The sequence below is a fragment of the Camelus ferus genome, chromosome 2 (genome assembly GCF_009834535.1).
Source record: "Camelus ferus isolate YT-003-E chromosome 2, BCGSAC_Cfer_1.0, whole genome shotgun sequence".
NCBI classification, from domain to species: Eukaryota; Metazoa; Chordata; class Mammalia; order Artiodactyla; family Camelidae; genus Camelus; species Camelus ferus.
Window position 1 is genome coordinate 25929582 of NC_045697.1, and position 25094 is coordinate 25954675.

At 36.0% G+C, this 25094-nt stretch overlaps 1 protein-coding gene across 2 annotated transcripts in view; it reads right to left on the reverse strand.

Annotated features, from left to right (window-relative positions):
* Positions 1 to 25094, reverse strand: part of ARAP2 (ArfGAP with RhoGAP domain, ankyrin repeat and PH domain 2) — a 162249-nt gene that overhangs the window by 18123 nt on the left and 119032 nt on the right. For both annotated transcript variants that reach the window (XM_032495553.1, XM_032495548.1), the window contains 2 exons: positions 17974 to 18102; positions 6795 to 6934 (listed from right to left, as the gene is read on the reverse strand). In XM_032495553.1, the coding sequence (XP_032351444.1) occupies positions 6795 to 6934; positions 17974 to 18102 (269 nt within the window). The remainder of the gene's footprint in view (positions 1 to 6794; positions 6935 to 17973; positions 18103 to 25094) is intronic.

The following is a 25094-nucleotide window of genomic DNA, read 5'->3' on the forward strand; positions in this document are numbered from 1 at the left end:
TGAAGTCTTTTCTTTATGAAAGAAGTTGAATTTGAAAAGTAAAGGGGAGAAAACATGTTTATAAAATTAAAAATTGGTTTCCATGGAGGAAACAGGTAGAAGAATATAGAGGAAATATAGAGAAAAAAGTAGGCAGGAAGAAGGTCAGGAATTAAGCTTTGGGGACCAATGTTCCCTGTGGCAGTGATGATAAGGCCTGGAATTTACATGGTGGACTTACTTCTAGACACCCTTATCAATAAGTTTTCTATTACCATCATGGTACATAACTTAAAAATAATATTTTGGACACTTTTCCTGTATGACTAGATTTCTTGAAATGGAACCACTGGGTCAAAGGCTAGGAACATGATTAAGAAGATTTTGGCAAAATTGATCGGTTATGTTTACTTACAATTAAAACATATTCCTGAATCCACTAGCAATTTTCAGTTTTGCTTTGGTCAACAGTTTATCCATGCATTTACTTATTGACATTAGTTCTTTATGTATCAAACAGGAAACTGCCTTATCTTTTTAAATGAAATATAGTTTACCCAGATTGCTTACTGCTTACTTTCTTTATTTTTATGAAGTCAAAAATATACTGATCTTTTCTTTTGGACTCTCTTAACGACCACTTCACAAAGGGTTCCCACATAGCTGATAAATACTCAACTGCGTGGCCCTGCAGCTTGATGGGTTAGTGTTTTTAAAGTTTTAATTATTTTATCAATCTGGAGTATATATTTTACATACAATATAGATGAGAATTCAAGTTGAAAAAAATTTGTTAACAATGATCCCAGCCCTGTTTATTAAATCTTTCTTCAGACATGGATTTATGCTAGTATTTATCAAAAATAAATTGTAATAAACAATTACATATTTACCTCACTTTATGTTACCATTGCTAAACCTGTTTGTTTTTATGCCAGGATATTATCTAAGCTATTTTAGTTTTATTGTATGCATAAATAGTTGGATGGGAAATACCTGACAATTATTTTACTTTTTATGCCGCCCAAATGTTTGCAAGGATTCTTATCTGTTTACCCTTTGATGTGAATTATCAGGTCATTTTTTCCAAGTTCTAAAAAAGAATTCCCTTTGGGATCTTGAAACGAATTACATTAAACCTACAGATCAATACTAGTAGACTTTAAGTTTCTGTGATTTCTATCAGTGATGTTCTGAGTTTTCTTCAAATCAGCTTCTTTTTCTTGTTTAGGCCATTTTCTGGTAGTTTGGTTTCGAGGTATTGATTTTTTAGCTCGCTACTTTACTGAAGGTTAAGGAAAAACACTTGAAGTCTAACATGGAACAGTGAGGTAGCAATGAGTATTCCATACAGAAGAGTCAAGGAGAGGAGAGCTTAGAAGTGTACATAGTAGCAGAGACCCCGGGCCACCTCTGCCAAAGGTTAAATCAGATTACAGCTGAGGTTCATGTCCCTCCTCAGAGTTCAGACTGCCATTCCCTTGGACTCAGTCCCAATAAAGGGAGCCGCAGGGTCGGGTGGGAGGCAGCAATTCCAGCAGGATGAGTTAGATGCACATTTGAGAGTGAGATGCACTGCGCCTGAATGAGGCTGTCTTCATTTAAACAGGACGTTGGTAAGTCCAGGACTGCCTACATTCTGCAGCACTGTTGGCAATAATCTGAGAGTCTGCAGTAATACAACTGATTCCCAAGCCACTCCAGACACACAAGCTTGGGACTTTATTCCCTATCCTGTCCTAAGAGAACACAGATGACATAATTTGAGAGGAGACCAGCCACTGGTGAAAAGAAACCTTTTTCAGCTTAAATCTTTAAACTGAATATGCATAAACAGAAACTGTAAGGATCCTCATGGGAAGTTCTATAAAAAGAAATCTTGTTTGGCAAGATAATTTTACTGTTGGTTTATGACAACTCTTTTGGTATATGCATTTTCTGGGGAATTTTTTCAAAAAGTTCAAGTGTTATGAAGTATGTAATGTGTGGCTTCAGGCACTATATTTCAAAAGAGAATTTTAACTAAGCCAATTAAATTAGTGTGCTTAAGAAATTATTCTTGTTTCTAAGAGGAGTCTGCATGCAACTTTTAACGACCTCCCCTCTTCCCCATTTGCTTTTTTCACACCATTAACAGTGTAATGGTAATATTCTTTGAAACTTCTCACCTTCTATGTAAATCAAGTCCGAAAACATTTTAATTAACATTTTCTGTGCAGGGAAAACTCTCAAAACAAAATATAGCTTCCCCCGTGGATTACCCTAATTTGTTGTTAATGAGCATTCATAAATTATCTCTAATTAACACATAGTCTCTTTAAATACACTTTTCAACTTGTAATTTCTACTCCCTTCTCAGTAAATCATTTTCTAAGTATATACAGGCACACATACATTAAGGACAACTGTCAAAACCATAGTCAAATCTTTATTCAAATAAATCAGGGGATTTTTACTACTGATTATTTACTGTAAAGTCACTTGAAAAGCTAATAATTGCCAATGACTGGACCATCAATATCAAAGGGGAAGGATCAACAACATGCAGAAATAACCAGCCAAATAACATCATGTGTTGAAAATAATAGTAGTTTGAGTTTAAAGGAAACCCTGTTAAGTCTCTCATCGGTTTGCCTTAATGTGCAAATTAAAGTATCAGTTACATTAATTGATTCTGATAGATGCATAAATACAACTTTCAAACACTTAATTAGACTATAATTCCATAACCTGAGGTCACTGTGATAAAAACAAAATGTGTTCAGTGTCTTTAAAGAACATATCTGACAAATACTGTATGATCTCCCTTAGTTGGAGAATCTAAAAAAGTCAAACTCACACAGAAGCATAGAGTAGAATGCTAGTTTCCAGGGGCTGGGAGTGGGAGGAATGGGGAGATGTTGATCAAAGAGTACAAAGTTTCAGTTATGAAGAATGAATAGGTTCTGGAGATCTGATGTACAGCATGGTGACTATACTTAGTAATACTGTACTATATACTTGAACCTTGCTAAGAGTAGATCTTAATGTTCTCACCACAAACACACACACAAAATATGTGAGGTAATGAATATGTTGATTAGCCTAGATGGTGATAATCATTTCACAATGTATATGTATATCAGAAGCATCACACTGTGTAACAAATATACACAATTCTTATTTGTCAATTATACTTCAATAAATGTGGGGAAAAATAAATATTACAAATGTTTAAAAAAAGAGAACATTGTCTTTTAGCCAAGCTCTTGGTACTATCACTGCCTCCCAGTTTATATGAATTACCTTTGATTAAGCAGGATGATCCTTTCAAAAAGATACAAATTCTTAACAAACTATGGTTACCAAAGGGGAGAGGGGCAAGAGATACATTAGGAGTTTGGAATTAACAGGTACACATTACTATATACAAAACAGATAAACAACAAGGACCTTCTGTATAGCACAGGTTGAACTATATTCAATTTCTTGTAATAATCTATAATGGAAAAGAATCTGAAAATATATGTGTATATATATATGAACAACCAAATTGCTTTGCTGTGTATGTGAAACTAACATTGCAAATTAACTACCCTTCAATAAAAAAAAATTTTTTAAAGATACAAATTCTTAAAACATATTCCATTAAGGTAAGAGATTCTTCAGCTCAATTACAAATCATTCCATCTAAAAAAAAAAATTTCTCCATGAAGAGGCTTCCTTTGGCAGATTTAAAAATGCACCTTAGCTTGGGGAAAACATTATAAAAAATTGAATTGTATGGAGGGTCATAGTTGAAAATATTTGGTACTATTAAAATGAAGAACCATCTTCTTTAAATAAAATTCTGTCAGCAAGAACACCAAACTAAATACAAAATTATTCTTTCTTTATTAAGTCCCTGCATAAAGCCTTTGGAATCAGACACCTGGGAAAGAATTCTGACTCTGTCACTTACTGGCTATGTGATCTTGGACAAGTTATGTAGTATCTTGTAGGTTCATTTCTTTGTCTGTCAAGTGGGAATAATTACAGTAACAGTTTCACAGGGTTATTGTAAAGATAAAATGAGACCATTGAAGTGACATGTATAGAAGTCTGTTTTTCATGGATTAACCTCTCGAATGTCAGTTGCTCCTTTATGACTGCACTGGGATTACCACTAGTTGTTTCTAGCAAACTTCTGTTGCTACACAATGGAAGTGCTGGTTCCTAAGTAGGATTAAAAAGTCCAGGGTGATTTTTAAATACTCTAAGAAAACATCCAACTACAAAAGTGACCCTTAACCAACATATTATGTAAATAGGAGGACAAGGATGAAGGAAGGAAGTCTAATGAAGATCAGGATGGGTGACTCACTGAAGAAAACCAAAGAAAATCCAATCCGACCCAGTTCCAGATGGCTAGGATCATCAGCTGTGAAGTTTAGCATTTCCTTTCACAAACACAAACCTAAAGTTCATGAACCTTAAAATCTGGTGTGTTAAGTTCACATAACCCCAAATTCTTCAGTGCCTTATTTCTGCAAACTCTACTCTTCCTCTACTGGGAAAAGTGAAGAATGATAACACAGGATAATAAACGATACCAATCACTTGATACCCACACAGACTCCCCGCTAGGCCTATCAGATGGAACAACACAGCGGGAGATCCAGTACCTAATATAATGCAGCTCTCTGCATAGAGGGGTAAGGGCTGCAGAATTCAGTGCCATTTTGTCAGCTCCCTTCCTGGACATTCCATTTTGAAGAAAGTGAATGTGGGATGTATACACAAAGCAGGAATGCTACTAAGATTTAGTTGTGTCCACTTGGAGGCTTCCCTGCTGGAGGAACATACAGGGACAGTGGTCAAAATGGGTGGAAAGCTCAACAGAAGCCACAATAAAATGGGCGGTAGAACTTTGGAAAACTGCCTAATCATTCCTTCTTCATAACATATTAACGGATGTCACTATTCTGGTCCTTCTTTGTAGATGTCCACAACACAACATCCTGAAGCACTGCACACTCGGAGTATGCAAGCAATGATTACTCAAGGGAATTTTGTAATACAAGAGAAAAAAGCATCTTGAGGTCCGACTGTTACTCCACATTTAAAATAATTGCGTGGGTATCTCTTGAATCTCAAGGAAGTGGAGATGCTCTCGTATATACCCATGTAACCACCATCCAAAACTGGAGATAGAACACTTACTTCTATCATCCTAGGAAGTACCCCCACTGAGTCCACCTGCTTGCTTCTGTGGCAACCCTTCTCCACACCCCAGGCAAACACCTTCTGACTTCTATCACCGTAAACGGTTTTGGCTGTTCTCAGGCGTCTCATGGACAGACTCATATGGTACTATTTTGTGTTGAGCTTCTTTTGCTCAACAAGGATTTGAAGATTCACCCACATTGTTGCATTCATTCACTTTTATTGCTAACTAGTATTCTATTGTCTGACTATATCATTTTCCTATTGAAGGACATGAGGAATGCGTCCATGTTTCAGTTTTTATGAATAAAGCTGCTTATGAACACTCTTGAACAAGTGCTTTAATGGACATAATACCTAGAAATAGAGCTGCGGGATCATGGGGTAGATGTATGAGCAACTTTACTTTAAAAACTTCCAAAAAGCTCTCCATAGTGATTGTGTGATTTTACCTTCCACCAACAATTTACGAGGGTTTTAGTTAATCAACACCTTGTCAATGTTAGGTGTTGTCACTCTTTATAACTTTAGTTATACTAATAAGGTATCTTATGGTTTTAGTTTGTATTTCCTTGATAACAATGCTGAGCACTTTTGGTTCAATCACTTATTGGCCATTCCTACGTCTCCCCTCCTGTAGTGTCTGTCTAATACATTGCCCAGATTTTTATTGGGTTGTCTTTTTACTGTCGATTTGGAGGAGTTCTTTATAATTCTGCATATGAGGCCTTTTTCAGATATATGTACTATGAATATATTTTTCTCAGTCTGGAACACGCCTATTCATATTCTTAGTGGAGTCTTTTGATGAGCATGCTAATATATAAATATGTATTGATATGTATATGTATGTGTATATATATGTATATAAATTGAAAAACAACTTTTACATATATTCTTGTTTCAACGTTACAACAATCTGGCGTGCGGGACTCATACTATCATCATCATATTACAGACCCAGAAATTGAGGTTGAGAGTTTACGTTTCTTATTCACACAACCAACTTGGCAGATTTGAGATTTTCTGATGCTAAGTTCAATATTCTTATATCTATGCCCTCCTTTTCATCTCCTTCCTCTCTCCATCCCTCAATTCTTTAATAAAAGCTTCTAGGGAATTCAAACTTATGGGGATATATCATTAAGATTCAATTAGTAAATATGATACTATGAGTCAATTCATTAAAAAAATAGGGAATCTATTAATCAGATTTAATTTTTAATCAGACTTAATATTTGGGTTTTGCCTTTTTATTCCATATTTTATTAATTTCCATTAGCTCAACTCAAGCTATTTTTGCCTTAAGGCCTGACACAGTCTCTTAATTTTATTGACTGAGATGCTGATTTATATGCTAGTCTATTTAACACATATTAGAGTTTTCTCTAGGACTTTAATCATTCTCTGCACTAAAAAATATGAGGTGCTCAAAAAGGCCATATACATTCTTTACTGTGTTTCTGGGTGTGTTAATGTCATGCCAGAAGCTGAAAGAAATCATCAGTTTCTTATGCATTTTACTTACTACAGGCCTTGACTTCCAAGAGAGAGGGCTGAGAGTTATGAAATAAGAATGCTAATACCCACACAAAAATATATACATATTCAAATACTACATATACAAATACCTTCAGATCCTTGTAAAGAAAGAGATATCCATCTCGTAAAACAAAATACCGGTCTTGAAACTTATTTCCAGACAGTATTTTAGATGGTTCTTCTTTGATTTTCAAGAATCCCTCTTTGATACTTTCCAGGCCCTTCCTCTCTGTAAAATACAAATTTTACTTTTGTAAGTTAGGTACATTTTCATTTATTTGGAATAGAATATGAAACATTTGTGTATCTTCAGTTTTGATAATATAAAGTAATAACTTGTGTCTTACCATTAAGAAGCCTCCAGTTAATTTCTGGGAACACCCTGTGTCAGGGGAGTGTCAGGCAACTCACAGATCTAGATCTATTTATAATCTATTTACAATATATAGGCCTGTCTATGCTGTCCAGTTAGCTACTGGCTAATAAGTGCTTGAAACATGGTTAGTTTCAATTGAGACGTTCTATGAGTATAAAATATATACCATACTTTGAAGACTTAGTTACCCTCTCCACAAAAATCACAATTTTATAATATTGATTATATATTGAAGGGATTTTACTAATATATTCTATTTAAACTTATGCCCAAAATATTAATTGCACCTGTGCATGTGTACGTGTGTGTGTGTGTGTATAAATGTGGCTACTAGGCAATTTAAAATTATATAATCAGCTTGCATTGTATTTCTTTTGAACAGCACTCATATAAACAATGCAAATGCACAGATAAAAGGGAAACCTCTTCTGGGTTTCTGAGTCAGGAATCCAGAAATTCTTAAGGCATTTGAGAAATTTCTGTACCTGTGAAACTAGCAAGGGTAAATAAGACAGAACTGATAATAACACTTGTGCAATACTGCCAGTGTCCCACACTTGGAAAGCATCTCAACAATTCTATTCAAAGCCACTTCTGGGGTAAGAAAACCATGTTGCATTTGTATAAATGTATCACTGTATCTCCAGTACACAACTTTCTTCTTGAAATCCTGACAATATCCAACTGTCTCCGTGAGAACTGAGGAACAGTGGAAAGAAAAGGAACCTGAAGGCCAACAGCCATGACACGGTCACTGTGGGGTCAGCTCCTGCTTCTCCAGTACAACAGGAGTAATGGCACTCATCCTGCAGGCTGTTGTGGTCCTCATATTAGATGGCATCCCCAAAAAATGTAGGGCAGGACACTCCATCAGGATGAGGACCTTTAGTAATTTCCTGGTATTAAGGTGACACAGTTTTTAAATATTTATGCATAGTTTCTAAAATTTACAAGATAACTTGAATGATTTTAGAAAGAACTCTTAGTCTTAAACCTAGTAATTCCTTGGTTTGGGGAAACCTTAACTTACACAGCAAATAATACACAGATGTTCACAATTACAATTAGCATAAGAAAACAAGAGCTTAAAAAAAAATCGTTCTTAATAACTCCACAGAATGATGACCTGGAAGCAAAAATCCCCAGGATTAATCACATCACTGATCCTATCCAGAAACAAAGGTAATTAACAAGACCCAATAGTTTCCATGATGTACATTGCTGGTCACAGACAATGTTCTTTTAATCACACTGTCATATTAAAATAGGTTCTTTTCAGGTAGTTTCTGACTTAAAACTAGTTTGTGAAAAATATATTGCTGAATTATGTCTCCTGGAACAATCCCTTAATATTCAATTCCATAGAAAAATATTTTAAATAATCTTTTATAGCTAAATAACTTCTATTTGAATTACAAATAACACTTTTTCAATTAAAAGACTTGAAAGAAAACGTTTTACTGCAATGAGAAGATCAAGAAAAAAACAATTATATAAAACTAGTATTCAGCAAAATTCACACGACATCATTCATTTCTTCACAGAGTATTAAGGGTCTAGTATGCACTTGGTTCTAATAACATTAACGCAGATAGAGATGGTTTCTGGACTTGTAGTGCAGTGTTGGAGACACAGATAAACATGTGCTAACCAACAATGCTTGTGTATCCTGATAGAGTACAGTGGGCAATTTAGAAAACACTGGGTGAGCTTCGTGATTCGGCTGATTTAGAGCCAGAAAGTGGAGAAAAGCATTTATCATATTAGTGATTTAGAAATAGGTAAAGCATTTAAAAGCATTAAATTACAATCAAGTTGTAAGATATAGATACTGTTTAAGCCAAACCAATTCTATTCACACCTTCTGACTGTACCTTTTTCATTTAGATTTTTGTTCAATTTAATAAAGCTTTTTAATTTGACCAGTAAGAAACAATCATGAGTTCAGTGTCTAAGTAAATTACTCATAGGTCAAAGAGAAAACAGGATGCTTGGGGAATAAATATTGTTTCCATCTTTGGTGAATATTTATTAAAATTTACTTTAATAATCATTATATATAATTAAGTATATTAGCTAAATCTTCACACATACACTGTTAAGGAACTTAGAAGGAGGCTTTGAGAGGAATATATGTTAAGGAGGAGGGAAGAATGAAAAGAATTTTGAAATACAAAGTTTGATTACAAATATCAAGGACTTAAAAGAATTTTTAAAAGCTCTCATGATAACATTTCTGTCTGCTCTCAAAATGTTAAAATAAGTAGGAAAAATACCCAGTGCTTAAGGGCCAAAATGAAGTTGCCTACTTTGGGGAACATGCATGACTTAGTGTGTAACAAAACCAAGGTTTATGAATTAAAGGGCTTCTAATAATTCACTTTTCCAAATGCTTCCAGTTCTGCGTGGTCCCTTGACTTCAGGGTACTTCACTCTCATATTTTCATTCCCTCCACCTCATCCTCGGTAAAAAGCTTAAGATCTTTTGTTCCAGAAGAATATAGTTCAGCACAAAGTTCATACCAGCTGTATCCACCACACCTGCTGTCCAGACCCTGTCCAGGTTTGAGTTCATCTTGAGTTTGTCAGAATATGTTTCATGCCTTGCATGTCCCTTTGGACGAAGAGTTCAAATTTCTGCTACTCGGATGTTTGCAGTGGGATTTCTGCTTCATAATTCTTGAAATTCTGGTCCGATACTATGCTTTGGGCCTCCCCCTTTCTTTGAATCTTGCGATCTTCATAGTTCTTCCCAGCACACTGGTCTTTCTAGATGTCAAGCTTTTTCAGCTCCTAACTTCAGAGCAGTATTCTTAAATTTCTAATAGCACATATGCAGTCCTTCTGGCCACGCCCCTTGTTACATCATTCTATAGTCATATAGTCAGTTTACAGTCATAGAGGGATCCATTGGGTCCCTCTGATCCAATCAAAAAGAATGATTTTACATATCATATGGTCCACGATATAAATCTTAGGTATGGTGTAATATAAGTTATTAAGCATGGAATACGTCTATGTAATAAGAATTTTAAAAAGAAAAAAAGGCACACCACGTATATTTGCTTTTAATTAAAAAAAACCATCTACAGCACATAATAAATAAAGCCATTAAGTAAATGACTTGGGAAAGCCATCTAATTCTTTTGCAGGTGTAACAGATAAGAAGGTTTAATGTACAACCAAAGCATTTAATTCCTTCAGAGCAAGATTCTGGGATATACCCTGTAGGTTCAATTGCATTTACTACCTTTTTTGTCTTTCATTCCAGTCAAATTCCAGTATACTGTTATCTCTAGAGAATCATAAATTCCTCCCCCCTTCCTGGTGGTTGTGAGGGCAAGGAAAGCTCAGTTGGAGTTCAGTGAGGGGTCTTCAGAGTTAATACTGGGTGAAGTGATAGTTTGGTATTCTTAGTTATAGTGTGTGGTAATTGTATTAGTAAGAAAAGCCCTTCAAAATTGCATGTATGAAACAAAACAGAAATGAACAAATATATTTAAACAGAATAGATGTCATATAACTGGGACTCTGGGACTATGAAACTGATACCCTCCCCCCCAAAAAAGTTTTTCCAAACCATTTGAAAATCTCAACTTTTCATACAAACACAGTAATTCCTAACTAGTGGCCTCTAATCCCAATTAAATAACTGATGACAGAGACAGGAAGAAACAGAAAAAGGAAGTGAGGGAGAGGAGGAAGGGCAGACAGAGGGGAACATAAACTTGGGAATGATGACTATAAGATACATATCCCCCCTTTATCCCTCATGTCCAGTCAGTTAGCACTGCAGCCACTGTTCTTCCAGAATTTCTCTTTGGGGTTCACCTCCGCTTCTTTTTCAATTTCGTCTCTCTAACCCCTGCCTTTTCTACCTAATACCCAGCTTCCAGGACCCTGTGACTCCATGTTCTACTTTTCTAATGGCTCCATACGATTCCAGATTCATGTTATGCAAAAATGCTCTAGCACATGAATCCCCTTTCCAAAGCTCTACTTTTCTACTATCTCAAGTCTTACCCACCCAACATTAAAAGCCTTAACTTCTTTCCCTGAATTTTGAAGGGTTAAAGAAACTAGACTCCTCCTACGCATCTCCATAAACTAAAAAGTTAAAATATGATATTTATTTATATTCAGTTGATCATAATACTTTGCTTGGAAAACCAGTCCTTGTCTCTGGCGTGACTCAAGTGGATCAGTGGACTGAATCTGAAGGAACTCCCATTCTCCTTGGTTCTACACCTGTTTTAGCCCGACTTCTGCACCCAACTCAGCCATGACAATTTTTTTCTAACTACTTCAGTCCACATTTGTTATTTATGTCTCAAAACTCTAAGGGAAAAATTAGGCAATGACACGTAGAAAGTCACACTGGCCTCATAATTTAGCTCTCAAGTACATAATCATTTCCTGTTTGCCTTTTAAAACCATGCGGACTTTGGATTTTCCTCCCCAACCTATGTGAGAACTGACATAGTCCAGTGACTCGGAGCGCACTCTGGAGCTGGACCATCTGGGCTTGAATGACAACCACACCCTCCACTGGCTCCCAGGCAGTCATCTCTAAATCTCAGTCTCCTCACCTGCAAAATGGGGACCATACAGTCATCAACCAGTACATTTGGTACGTAAGTGCTGAGAACAGTGCTTGGTACAGACCAAGCAGAAAATAATTGCTTATTTATCTATGGAGGACAGACATCTTTCTCTCTCTTTCTTTCTCTCTCTCTTTCTCTCTCTCTCTCTCTTTCTCTTTCTTTCTCTTTCTCTTTCTCTCTCCCCCCTTCACTTTCTTTCTTTTTTTTCCTGCACTGCAGAGTCTGTAGTAAGAGAGGAAAAATTACCCTTCCAAAGGTTTGATGATTTATAGACTGAATTTATAAGTTTTAAAAACTAAAATCTGACTTATCCTTGATTGCAGTACAGCAAGTGGTTGAGGAGGGAATACATGGCCTGGATTTGGAGAGATTCTGACTAATTCCTGCTCCTTCCCTTACCAGCAGATCACCTTGAGGGAGTTATTAATGCCTCCCTGTCCCAGCTTCCCCACTTACAAAAGGTTAGTGAGCACTATAAAATCTCCGAAGACTACGAGGGAATTAAATAAGATGGTGTGCGCAGGGCAGTCAGCCCAGCCTCTGGAACACAGTGAATTCATGATAACTACGAGCTACTCTCTCTTATATACGATCTGAGCAGTGACAAGCCACTACACGACAATGGGTCCATTTCTCATGGTCTCTGTGTGTCTCCCTTCTTTTGCTGCCAAAACGTATTTCCTCAGGCCTGTACATTGTCTGAAAAACCAAGTTTCACCCCTGCCTGTGTAGTCCAAGTGCTGGAGGAGACAGTTTCCATGAGAGCCATTCTCCTGAAAATATGCCACAACCAAGTGGTATTTGGCAATATTTACAGCCTAACATCTAAAATTTTCTCCCACATTAAAGATTATGCATATTCTTTTGTTTGATATTGACTGTATAGAACACATGTATTCTTTATAACTTGGAGGAGGAAGAATTTCTGATATATTTCACTCACTGGATGACATTCACTCAAAATGCATTTACTAAAATTTAGTTCTACAACTGAGTAGAAATCAAACTGGATACAACAGCTGCCTGACAGTAATCTATTTCTTAGGAAAAGTCAAATGGGCGCCCCTCCCCCCATTCTCAGTCTATTTTCCTTTATGTTACTTGTATTGAAGAAGCAACGCTCAACAGAACTAGCAGTCTGATGACCTCCTCCTGTAATTAGATTACCCATAAATAGCACAATTGTAAATATCGTTACTACTGGAGAACTGACTAGAAAAGTGCCAGATTCCATGCCATTTTAATGACAATGCAGCAAACTGCAGGAAGTAGAACACTACTTTTCTATTCTATCACTAATTTCTAAGAAAATACTTCCACTTGAAGTGGAAGGACTAGGTCTTGCCTTCAACTTATACCCATCTTTGGAGTTAAAGACATTTGATGCAGAGTGGAATATAAATTCTTTCAGCTAGATTCTGATTTATGAACTCACAGTATTTTTGCTGGAATTTTCTTTTATTTTCTTAAGTCAGTCAACAGAGGACAGCTCAGCTTTCCAGGTCTGAATTTGCCGGAAGCAGTTGCATTTTGAACTCTTCTATTCTAATGCAAATTTAATTCCAAAGCATCTGTCATATGCGGCAATCTAAATTTAGAAACCCCCAGGCATCTGCATTTGAGTTACATCTTCTATCTTAAAAGTAGTTCTTCCCCATTGAGATCATTACAACCTGATTCCATTGTATCATATTCTATTGGGATAATATTAAAGAACTTTAGTGCTTAAAATAAGAGATCTGTGACATAAAATCACATATTCTGGAACCTTACAGAAGCTATACATGTATGGCTTACTTGAGATTGAGATGTTGAAAGTTAACACAATACAAGAGATAACGATAATACAAGATGTTCGAATATGATTAGCTATGACAAAGTCTAAATGGCAATTTAAATGAAGTTTTACTTCCCCTCTCTCAATGTCTCAGTCATAATCCGTGGGGTAGAAAAGAAATTTGGACTATTATTTTTCTTTTCAAGTTAGTTAACTCCTCATTACAATAATGACAATAGCCCAAAATGTCTCTAAGAAATAAAATGTGGCTTTTGAAAAACAGAATTGATTTTTAAGTAGAGACGACAGAAAATTCATTTACTCTCATACACTTCCATGAAAGTAAAGTATGTTACGACACTGCCTTAAATGAATGAACAGAAATTAAGTACTGGATGATTCTCGAATCTATTCCTTCTTGTAATGTCTGTATTTTAAACTGTTTAGAAAAAGTGAGAACACTGAGAGAATTGAAGCCCCTGAACAACCCTAAACTCGTAAAGGTATTTGAGAAAATTCTTCAGTTAGCAAGAAGGTGGTGAAAACAATATTAAACAAAAGTACAGGCTTAGAATATGTTACATAAAATCAGAAAGGCTATCATACAATTACCAAAATGCAAGTCATATGTGTGTGTGTGTAAGTGGATACAGGGTCGAGACAGGAAGAGACAGGGATTGGTAGACAGTAAAATTTATGACAACTAGGTATCGGGTATGACAAGATAGGGTGCAAAGGATGTGGAAGTGTTACTTCAAGTTTTAACAAAATATTAACACATTCCCTATCTGTTACTGAGACAAATCACCTTTGTTTCAAACTCGGCTAATTTCTACTCTGCCTCCAGGTTAGAATAAAAAAATCTTAAGAAAGGAAAGGAAATCATTAACAGTGTTTCCTTGCTGTAAAGAGCAATGTGTTTCTGAGATGATTCCAGCTTTTCTGCTAATGAATTGACAGAGAAATCACATTTGATTTGCTTTCATTATTGTCCTTTTAGATCCCAGTTTGAAGGAGCAGTGCATGTCAGGAATGGGGCAATAATTCTGGAGTAGGTGGTCACTGTGATTGATTTAGGAGACATTTGCCAAGACAGAGACAAAGGAGACTGAACACCTAACCAGCTTAAAATCTATCACAAAGTGTACCCCGTTAAGAAGTACTTAAAGAAGCTTTGGCCTGGTGTTCGTTTTTTAAATCAAATTCCTTAAGTCACCATTTTTTTCTTACAGTTGTGTCTTACAGCAACCTGGAGTTTTTAAGTGCTACTTTAAATTCGCACAGAAGCAGGACCAAGTATAATGACAAAGATTATTTTACTTTGACAATCTGAATATAAATCAGGCTCTAATTTAAAACGTTTATAAAATTTTCATTGGCTAGGAGAAAAACAAAAGTTAAATATTGATTTCATAGGTACTCCTAGTTTTGACCAAAAATACATAACTAATAATATGAAATGTCCAATTACTGTATTTGCTGATGGAGTCACTCTAAACCTTGATTTTTTTTCCCTTCAGGCAGAGGGACATAATGTCCTGGTAGAAAGGACAATAGATATCATACTAACAAGTTGCATATCGGTTTGGCCAGTGGAGGTGGGAGAGTGCTGGGGCGGGGGTATGTTTCACAGCTCCCACCTTGTTAGAGGAAGGAAGCAGATAAAAGAATAACACAGAAGTTTACTGCCATTTTACTTTAGAGGATGTTTCATCCAAATCCCTCAAACCGTCACAGAAGCCTGCTTTCCACTGCTGGGCTCCCCAATTTTCATGCAAGATGCTTTGTCTGGACCTTACAGAGTTGGATGCTTTCCCCACAGAAGGACACGCTCGCAACCCCCTAAAGAGGACTTGTACAAATGTGTGAGGCATCGTTTTAATGCCCAGTCTTCCCACCCAGTTTGTGGGTAGAGCCAATGTACAGTTTGTCACCGACTGCTACTTCCTGCCCTTAAACAATGTGAAGAAAGATTTTGCTCATATGTGATTGCTCTAAATCCGCTCAACATAACATTGCTGATCTTTTTTTTTTTTTTTCCAAAGATAAACAGCACTTAATGTATCCTTGCTTTGGGTTATCACTCAGGCCCACCTGCACAAAACCTTCCTTCATATTACAGCCTTTTAAGATCCTATTCTTGTCTGTTTTTATTCAGATAGCCAGTCCACTAGCATTCAAACAAGAGCTAAGTTATTATGTCCAGGTGTGGGTTTCAAGTATTTTGCAATGTGGAGAATTAGGGACATTTCAGAATGTTAGGAAAAGGAAAAGGAAAAGGAAAATTGTCACCAGAAAGATAGTTTTTTTTACCTGAAAAGATGACTTTTACTTTCTAAAAGAAAAGAAGTCATGAGAACCTCCAATATATTTCATTTCAAGAACCTCTAATATATTTCATTTCATACTATTGACAGGACTTAGTTCATAAGCTCAATGTTTTCTTTATCTCAATGTTAAAATGAAAGACAAATAGAATTTCAGAGCTACAAGAGATTACACAGATTATCTGTCGGAGATTCTCAACATGACAGCCCTGACATTTGGGGCCAGTTTACTCTTTGTGGTAAAGAACCTTCCTGTGTATGCTAGGATGTTCAGCAGCATCTCTGATCTCTAAACCACTAAATGCCAGCAGCACTGCCCCACTCAGTGTGACAGTCAGAAATATCTCCAGACACTGCCATGTGTCCCCCAGGGGACAAAATTCCCTCCTGAGAACCATCGCTCTATGACTGGGATGCACGTAGCCTTCATATGGCTAGAGAGAATTCCTATTCCATTCCTTACATGTGTACAGAGGATGTGGTCAAAATCATACGTAGGAGTAACAAAGAAATTTAAAATAAGAACGTCTTTAAATGGCTAAATTTCCACTGCCAAGAGAATAGCTGTTCTGTTTCTTTAGATGTCAGTAAGACCAGCATCACCCAAGTTGCTATACGGCTTGCATTTTGTAAAAATGCTTTCCTGTAAGTATTAAGATATGAAAGGCAGAGTTATGGACTAAATGTTAATGTTTCTCTCCATTCTCATGTTGAAACCCTCCTACGCTGCACAAGGAGGCGTTAGGAGGAGGGGTCTCTGAGAGGGAATTAGGATTAGATGAGGTCGTGAGGGTGGAGTCCTCATGAAAGGGATTAGTGCCCTTATTAGGGTCACAAGAGAGCTGGCTTCCCCTCTCTGCTCTCCACTCTGGGAGGATACAAACAGTCCCCAGTCTGCAACCTGCACTTGGCCATGCTGGCACCCTGACATCGGACTTCTGGTCTCCAGGCTGCGAGAAATACACTTCTGTTGTTTACAAGACCCCCAGTCTATTGTAATTTGTGAGAGCAGCCAGAACAGACTAAAACATTATGAAATCAGAAACATATCAGGTTAGTTCCAGTACAGTTAAGAGCTTGCTGACTTATGGCTACTAATTAGAGTCTGCGATCACACCAAGTAGCTTTACAGCATTTAAGAGCTGTACCAACCTGCCCATCTTTTGTTTTTTCTTTTTTAATAATTAAAAGTAAAACCAATCTGTACTCAAATCCAATAATTAGTAAATAAATGTGTAATCTGGGAGCAAGTTACTTAATTTCTCTGAGGTTCTTCTCTTTCCTCAGTTGTAAAATTCAAATGACAATATAACTTACGGAAAAGTTAAAAAAAAAAGGTTTAAATGAGTTTTGGTGTGGAGAGAGCTTAGTTAATGATACACAGTTAATAAGCAGTAATGGTTATTAGCAATACAAATGACAAAAGTTGTGGTAAATTTCATCTTATAAAACCTGAGCCCTCTGCTTTTGGGATTGGTTGATAGCGCGGGCAGGAAACCTTTGTCTAATCTGTCAGTTAATGTCATCATAACAGAAGAACCAAAGTTTCAGAATGAAAGTTTTCTGATGTCTCGTACCAGTTCAGAACCTGTCTCATATGGTTCCCTTGTGCTAGCTAACTTCTGATGTAACTTGGCACGTGTACATGTCTTCCCCCACTTGGATGGCTAATGTCCTTACTGGAAGTGTTTTACTTTGTATGTTTCCCAATATTACTGCAAAATAGACGAGAATTATTATCATGCATTCTCAGAGCCTGCACTTCTTGAATGCCCAGAGAATTTTCAAATGTAAACATAATTCAAAAAGATGATTCACCGTCTATCTAAAAGTTAAAAAAACACGTAAGCATGGCAAAAAAAAAAAAAAAAGAAAAAAAGAAAAAAGAAAACCACACAACTAAACAAAACAAAAAACCAACTTAATGAGATGAACAATTCCTTCCAAATCTTTAATTTGATACCATCAGCTTAACCAGCTACCACCACAGTGCCACCCACCAGGAAGATCTGGCTGTGGCACTTGGTTTATATAGTCTTCTTTCTATTTTACAACAATATGTCAGTAGAGTCTACATTTACCTGTGCATTTTTTACATTTTCAAATAACACTTGTACCATAATAATTATCCTTTAGGCGACTGAATCTTCCATTGTAGTTGCAATGTGATTTAATAACACCTACCATTATACTGTTTAATTGTGTCAATGGTTAAGAATCTCTTCACCACAAGATAAGCAGAGCCAGGTTCAGCTAACGAACTCCACCGAAGAACCTGTTCCAACACATTTTCTGTGTAGTGAAGAGGGCGCTCTGCAAAAAATAAAACCAAATCAATTTTTTCTAATTAAGATCTTTTAAAATTATACATAAAAAAATCCTTTTAGAAAGATCTGTACTTAACAATAGACATAACTGTAGCTTATGGTACACAAGAATAGTTCTAGGACTATATACGAGAGACCCTAAGACTTGGAAAATCATTAAGCACATAGTAAGATTTACTGTATAAATGAATCTGTGCAGAGGCATTTGTTTGTTACTCAACTGTTAAAAAAAAAAAATCAGAGGTGCTATCCTTTAGATAAAAATCTCAGATATAAAGCTACCTCTTTGTACAATGAATTAGTGAATTACTCTATTTTTTAATTTAGACATTCTGGTTTCCTTTATGGAAAGCTGCCTATTTGCATATACAATTAAATAATTGTAAAAGGACTCATAAAATTAATCTTGTCCAGCACTAATAACATAAATTAATCCTTTGTTTATCCTAACAAAACTAGGGTAATTTCTCATCAATACTAGTGAACAACCTATATATAGTTGATAAAGTTAACTTATATGAAATTATAAAATACAACACTCAATGAGAACATATGATACTCATTACCAAACATTACTGAGTAATCTCTGTTTAACTATTAGTGGAAATATCAATCAGAAACATATGTAATAATATCATACATTAAATGTTGATATAAAATAGTTCAAAAAGCAAGAAGCTAATCTTAAAGACATCTTAAAGATTTCTTCTTGATAAATACTAATCCATATATACATTCTGTTTTCTGCAGTCATATATTTAAACGCATCAAAAGTTCTTAGCATAGAGTTAACAACAACAAAAAAAAGCCCATAGGTTTTTTAAAATTACTATCAGTTTCACAGGAAAGATTCTGCTGATCAAAATATGCCAATCAGTTAACACAATGTTACAATGGAAGCATATGCTAGGAAAAAGGAAATTCAAACCTTTTCAAAGTACACTGAAAACAGCATGATTGAAAGAGCAAGAACACAAGCTCTAACATGGAGATGTTGATGTAACTTTCCTGGCACCACAGCCACATGTAAGTCAATTCAACACTTCCATCCCTTCCTACATGTAAAACACATAGTACTGGCGCTTTTTATTTTTGGTTAAAGTAGGAATGCTAATGACAAACAAGAAAAAGTATGTTAATATTACCACACTTGTATATGACCCATGCCACTTTGGTAATAAAATCACAAGTAAAAAATACCAAATATATCACATCCTCCTTAATACTGATCTCCTCTATTCTGAATACATTATTCCAGAATTTATCAATAATCCCAGGTCCACAGAAGACAACAAGTTTTCTGCTTCCAGTGTAAATAACCAGATTTTTGCTCCCTATTCAGTGCAATGGAATGCAGTCGGGCATTCTGTGCACACTGGTGCAAACCTACTCATTACGATGGCAATTACAAACAACAACAACAGAGCAACCAGCCCAGACATCCTGGAGACAAACCTACTTCTTGTTTGTAAGTATACCTCCTGCACAAAGCAGAGTGCTGAGTACATAATAGATGCTCAATAAATACTTGAGAAATAAAATATCTTACGAATGTCTACGGTGACATATAAATTAACAGAAAATAGTTGTAAATGAATAAGGAGACAAAATATAATTCTTTATAAAATCAGACAAAATCTTTTGTGCTACATCAATCCTATTTTTTAAAAATAATTTTCTAAAAGGTTTAGCAAAAACCATATTGTCCGTAATTTGCCAATGTCATAACTAAATTGTTGATTAACCCATAAATTGGTTATCTTCTATTAAGAGATGATAATTAGAATTCATTATTTTAATATAAAACTATAGAACAGGCACTATCTTTACATTTGTTATTGTATGTAATTCTTGATTCTACTACTTGCAAGCTCTAGGATACCACTGATCCCATTAACAGTTGCCATTGCTGGAATAACAATTATGTCTCAGATGTCATATACACTGGACATCTTACATCAGTTACTGCTTTTAATTTTTACAACACTCCTGATTACTGATTGTCATTATTTATATTTCACATGTAAAAGAACCCATGGATCAGAGAGGTTCAGACACTTGCCTAAAGTCAAACAGCTGGTTCAAATGAGGAACAGAGATATGAATTTCAAATCTGACTTTGAGCCCAATATCTTAACTACTACAACTTGGTTTTATTCTGTACAAATGTGTAGATCTCCCCATGATGATTTTTACACATGTAATTTGAGGGGAAAAGTATCAACTCACCAAGGTATTTCTGAGGACTAAACAAGGTAATATAAGCAAAGTGAAAACTAACATGAGTTCACACTTTCCCCCTCACTTTCCTATCCGTTGTGAAAGGATGGTCAGGGAATAGGACAATTTCAACGTCCTGCATGTAAAGAAACTGATGATACTGCAGTGGACTTGGAGGTGGGACTGATATTCTTAACCGGAAAGCAGTATCTACATTGAAATAAAAGCTTATTCTCCTTTATTACAAGATTAAATTGGTAATGAGACCTCCAAATATCGGAAAGAGCTCCACTATTACAAACAGATACAATAGTGAAAGCTCTAAAGTGTTCTTAGTTATACTGAAACAAATCACAGAGGCAAACAGAGATTTGCAAAAAATCAGTCAGGTATGTTTTTCACACCAGTATCAAAGTTCGAAATACTTTAGGAGAATGAAAATCCTGAAGATCCAGGTTGCTGCATAAAAATAGAGCTGAAAATGGGATGAAAACATAAATTTGTTAGACTGTCAAATCATACAATTATAAAAGAGGTTAGGGATGGGAAAAACTGAGTCATCAAACACTGTTGGAATAAAAATTCTTATTTGTTTATTTACAAATTTTTATTAATAATTACACTTACAACCATCTGTCATGATGGATTATATGGATCTAAGTCAGCTGACATTAGGACATTACTAGAAATAAACAACTAGTTTGCATACTCTAGCATAACAACTGCTGAAAATGCAGTGTAGTTATTTAAGAAGAGGGTATGGAGGTGCTTTTTTAGCTAGATAAGTCATGTTATCAGTAGTTTAAAATCTTGTTCACAGAATTAAACCTGGCCTCCTTTGTTAAATAGAGACCTATTCATTTCCACCTGAAATAACAGGTGCTTTCCTTCAACTTTTGGCAGTAATGACACAGGATTTCCAGAGCCAAGTATGACTTCCTTAATAATTACATTTTTAGTGCCAAGCCTAGAGGTGTATGCCTTTCTCTGTCCTCTTCACATACTCAAAGGGTGGCAGCATTTGCGTCAATCAAGAGAAGGGCTAGAAAGACCTTGATTAAAAATGAACTGATCTTCCATGTCATAGCAGCTATGAGGAGAAACAAGGAAACCTTTCATTGCTTTGTAAAAAGTAACTGCTTCACAAACCGGAACCTCTCTGTGAATAAGCCGACTTAAATGAGGCCCCTCTGGCAGTGATGTTTTTTCAGCATGTGAAGTACCTAAAGGGTACACTGGCAGAGGACAGGTTCATTTTTAAGGTGAAGCATTAAAACAACAAAGTACTTTAGATGTATGATGAAGGTGGTATCTCCTCTTAGGATAAGGTGGGTTTCAGCTTGTCCTGATGACTGGTGGCAGTGGGTCAAGGATGCCCGGCATTTTTCAAAGAATGAGACAAAAAAAAAAAAAAAAAAAAAGACTTGTTCTCTACCTAGTATAAATTTCCCATGTCCCTCAGACATTCATTTAGAAGGAAAACTTCAAAACTAACTGATCTAATTGAGCTTAGACTTATAAACTGTGGAATTCTGTTATAGCAGGCTGTGGTTCACCATTTCACCCATGATGGCAATTCTGCTGATGATAAATGAGTCCCAAGTTGACATGCTTGTATCAGTCTGAATTTATAGCTGTCACCTCCATGATAATTCCACTTATAGGTTTCAGGATCTATTTTCATTATTTTTGACCATACAGGAGTGTCTGAGCATTTATATTTTATAATATATATTTTCCTTTTAGTTATTTTTATAAGTAGGTTATAACATTATTTAATGGGTATAATAGCATATCTCAGGTGAGCAAAGGGAACGAACAAAATACTTACTATACAAAGGGGGCATTGGAAATGACAGGGTAGAGAACGACTGCTTTAAAATTTACAAGCACTTAAAATAAAACCCAGCACTTGTGGTTCAGTTACTTATTTATCCGTTAATTTATTTATTTATGTTGGGGTTACTTGGAGGATTTCTATTTACATTAGAAAAAGCCCCAATTCCCTGCTGATGTCCTTCCTACCAACTATAATCCTGTGACTACCAACGCCTTCACTTTTATCTTCTTTTCACATTTCACTTTATCTTCCCTGCATGTTACTAGAAATAAAGCTTTTAACATTTCAGAAGGTCAGGTGGAACACAGAGGTTCCATCTGCTTCAGTAAGCCAACATAATCAGACCCCTTTGTTCCTTTCTTAGCTTTGTTCCTCTCAAAGCGGTAAAGATAATCTTAGTTTTCTCTTCTGGTGATTTCAACTTGAACGGTTGATCAAACATTAAAACCATGCCAAAAGTGAGTTCTTAACTCCCTCAAATGTATTCTTTCTTGATGTACATGGGGTGTTCCTTTACATATTTAGACATTCACAAGTCAAAACAACTTGAGGTCTCCTAGTCTTTTTATATCTTCATCAAGATAGCTTTTTTAAATTAGCAAGAAAGAATCAAAAAAAAAAAAAAAAAAAAAACCACCCAACTTTAAGCTTACCATTTGTGATGTACTGATTGGCACATGCAAGTTGATAATTAGTCATTTTCAGGGTGGGCATCCTTTCATTTTCCCAGATGAAATCTAAAAATAGTGTTTCCAGATATACTGCAGTCTCTCCTCTAGCTACACATAATTCCTTCCCAACCTCATCCATTCTGCTTGCCCCTCTCAGTTCAGGCCAGAGTACCAATGCCCAGAGGCACAGAGCTCCAATCCTGTGACACAAGGATACGTTCTGACTCAACCCTTGAGAAAACAAGGGTGGCAGGGAGAGGATGTCTGCCCCCAAATGAATCCACTATTCATTTTTCTGCTCTGGATCTCCTACAGACACAACAGAAACAGAAGCAGGAGACAACCAGCTGTCCAAGAGCTAACTCGGGCCTTGAGATCTCCTAGTGGTTCCTCATCTACACGCAGGAATCATTTTTCATGTGGCATACACATTTGGACACATCTACCCAAGGAGTAGCAATCCCAGTCGCTCAGGTTCAAATGCACCCGTATCTTGTTCCATCTCAGTTAGCAAGGTACTTGAAAGGTATGTTACACATCAACGCACTATGCTAGGGGTAGTGAGAGACGTGAAGGTCTAAAACATGTAGAAAATGTAAGTCCTAAAAACACAGAATCTAGGAGCCAGATCACTATTCTACAAGTCAGATTAGTATGCAGTATTATATAGATCCTTATGCAAATAATCCGAAAAAGATGAATGAGAACTATGTTCACCTAATTATCATCATGGAGGAAGGGGCTTTGAGCTGGATCTCGAAGGATGGATTATGAGGAAATAATGAAAGGCTATGTATGTATGCAGGTATGTGCTGAAATATAGTTGCTTTACAATATTATATTAGTTATATTAGTTTCACGTGTATAACATAGTGATTTAATATTTTTACAGATCATACTTTAAAGTTATTACAAAATAATGGCTACATTTCTCTATGCTATACAATATATCCTTGTTGCTTATTTATTTTATACACAGTAGTTTGTATCTCTTAATCCCCTACCCCTGTCTTGTCCCTCTTCTTTCTCCCCACTGGTGTCCACTAGTTTGTTCTCTATACCTGTGTGTCTGTTTCTGTTTTGTTATATATATTCTTTTGCTTTATTTTTCAGATTCCACATATAAGTGATAAGAGCATTTGTCTTTCTCTGACTTATTCACTAAGGATAATACCCTCTAGGTCCATCCACATTGTTGCAAATAGCAGAATTTCATTATTTTTTATTACTGAGTAATATTCCATTGTGTATACACATCTTCTTTGTCTATTCATCTGCTGATGGACACTTAGGTTGCTTCCATCTACTATGAACATTGGGGTGCATGTGTCCTTTCCAATTAGTGTTTTGGAGGTTTTTCTGGATATATACCTAGAATTGGGATTGCTGGGTCATATGGTAGTTCTGTTTTTAGTTTTTGGAGGAACCTCCATACCGTTTTCCAGAGTGGCTGCACCAATTTACATTCCCACCAACAGTGTACTTACGGTGCCCTTTTCTCCACATTCTCATCAACATTTGTTGTTTGTAGACTTTTTGATGGTAGCCATTCTGACAGGTGTCAGATAATATCTCATTGTGGTTTTGATTTGTATTTTTCTGATGATTACCAATATTGAGCATCTTTCCATGTGCCAGTTGGTCATCTGTATATAACCTCTTTGGAAAAATGTCTGTTTGGGTCTTCTGCCTGTTTTTCAACCGGGTTATTTTTTCAGTATTGGGCTGTATGAGCTGTTTATACATTTTAGATATTAACCCCTTATTGGTCATATCATTTACAAATATTTTCTCCCATTCAGTAGGTTATTTTTGTTTGTTTGTTTTCTCAATGGTTTCCTTTGCTGTGCACAGTTTTTAAGTTTAATTAGATCTCATTTATTTATTTTTGGTTTGTTTCTTTTGCCTTGGGAGACAGATCCAAAAACTATTGCCACAATTTATACAGAAGAGTGTTCTGCCCATGCTCTCTTCTAGGAGTTTCATGGTTTCAGGTCTTACACTTAAGTCTTTAATCCATTTTAAGTTTATTTTTGCATATGATGTGAGAAAATGTTTTAATTTTATTCTTTCAAATGTGGCTGTCCAGTTTTCCCAGCACAGCTTATTGAATAGACTGTCTTTTCTCCAAAAATGGATGGGTTTTAAATGGTGGAACCATTTGATCCTATCTGTGATTTAGAAAGGTAACTCTGGCAGTAATGCTGACAGTTATCTTTTACTCACAAATATGGTAAAACTGGTAAC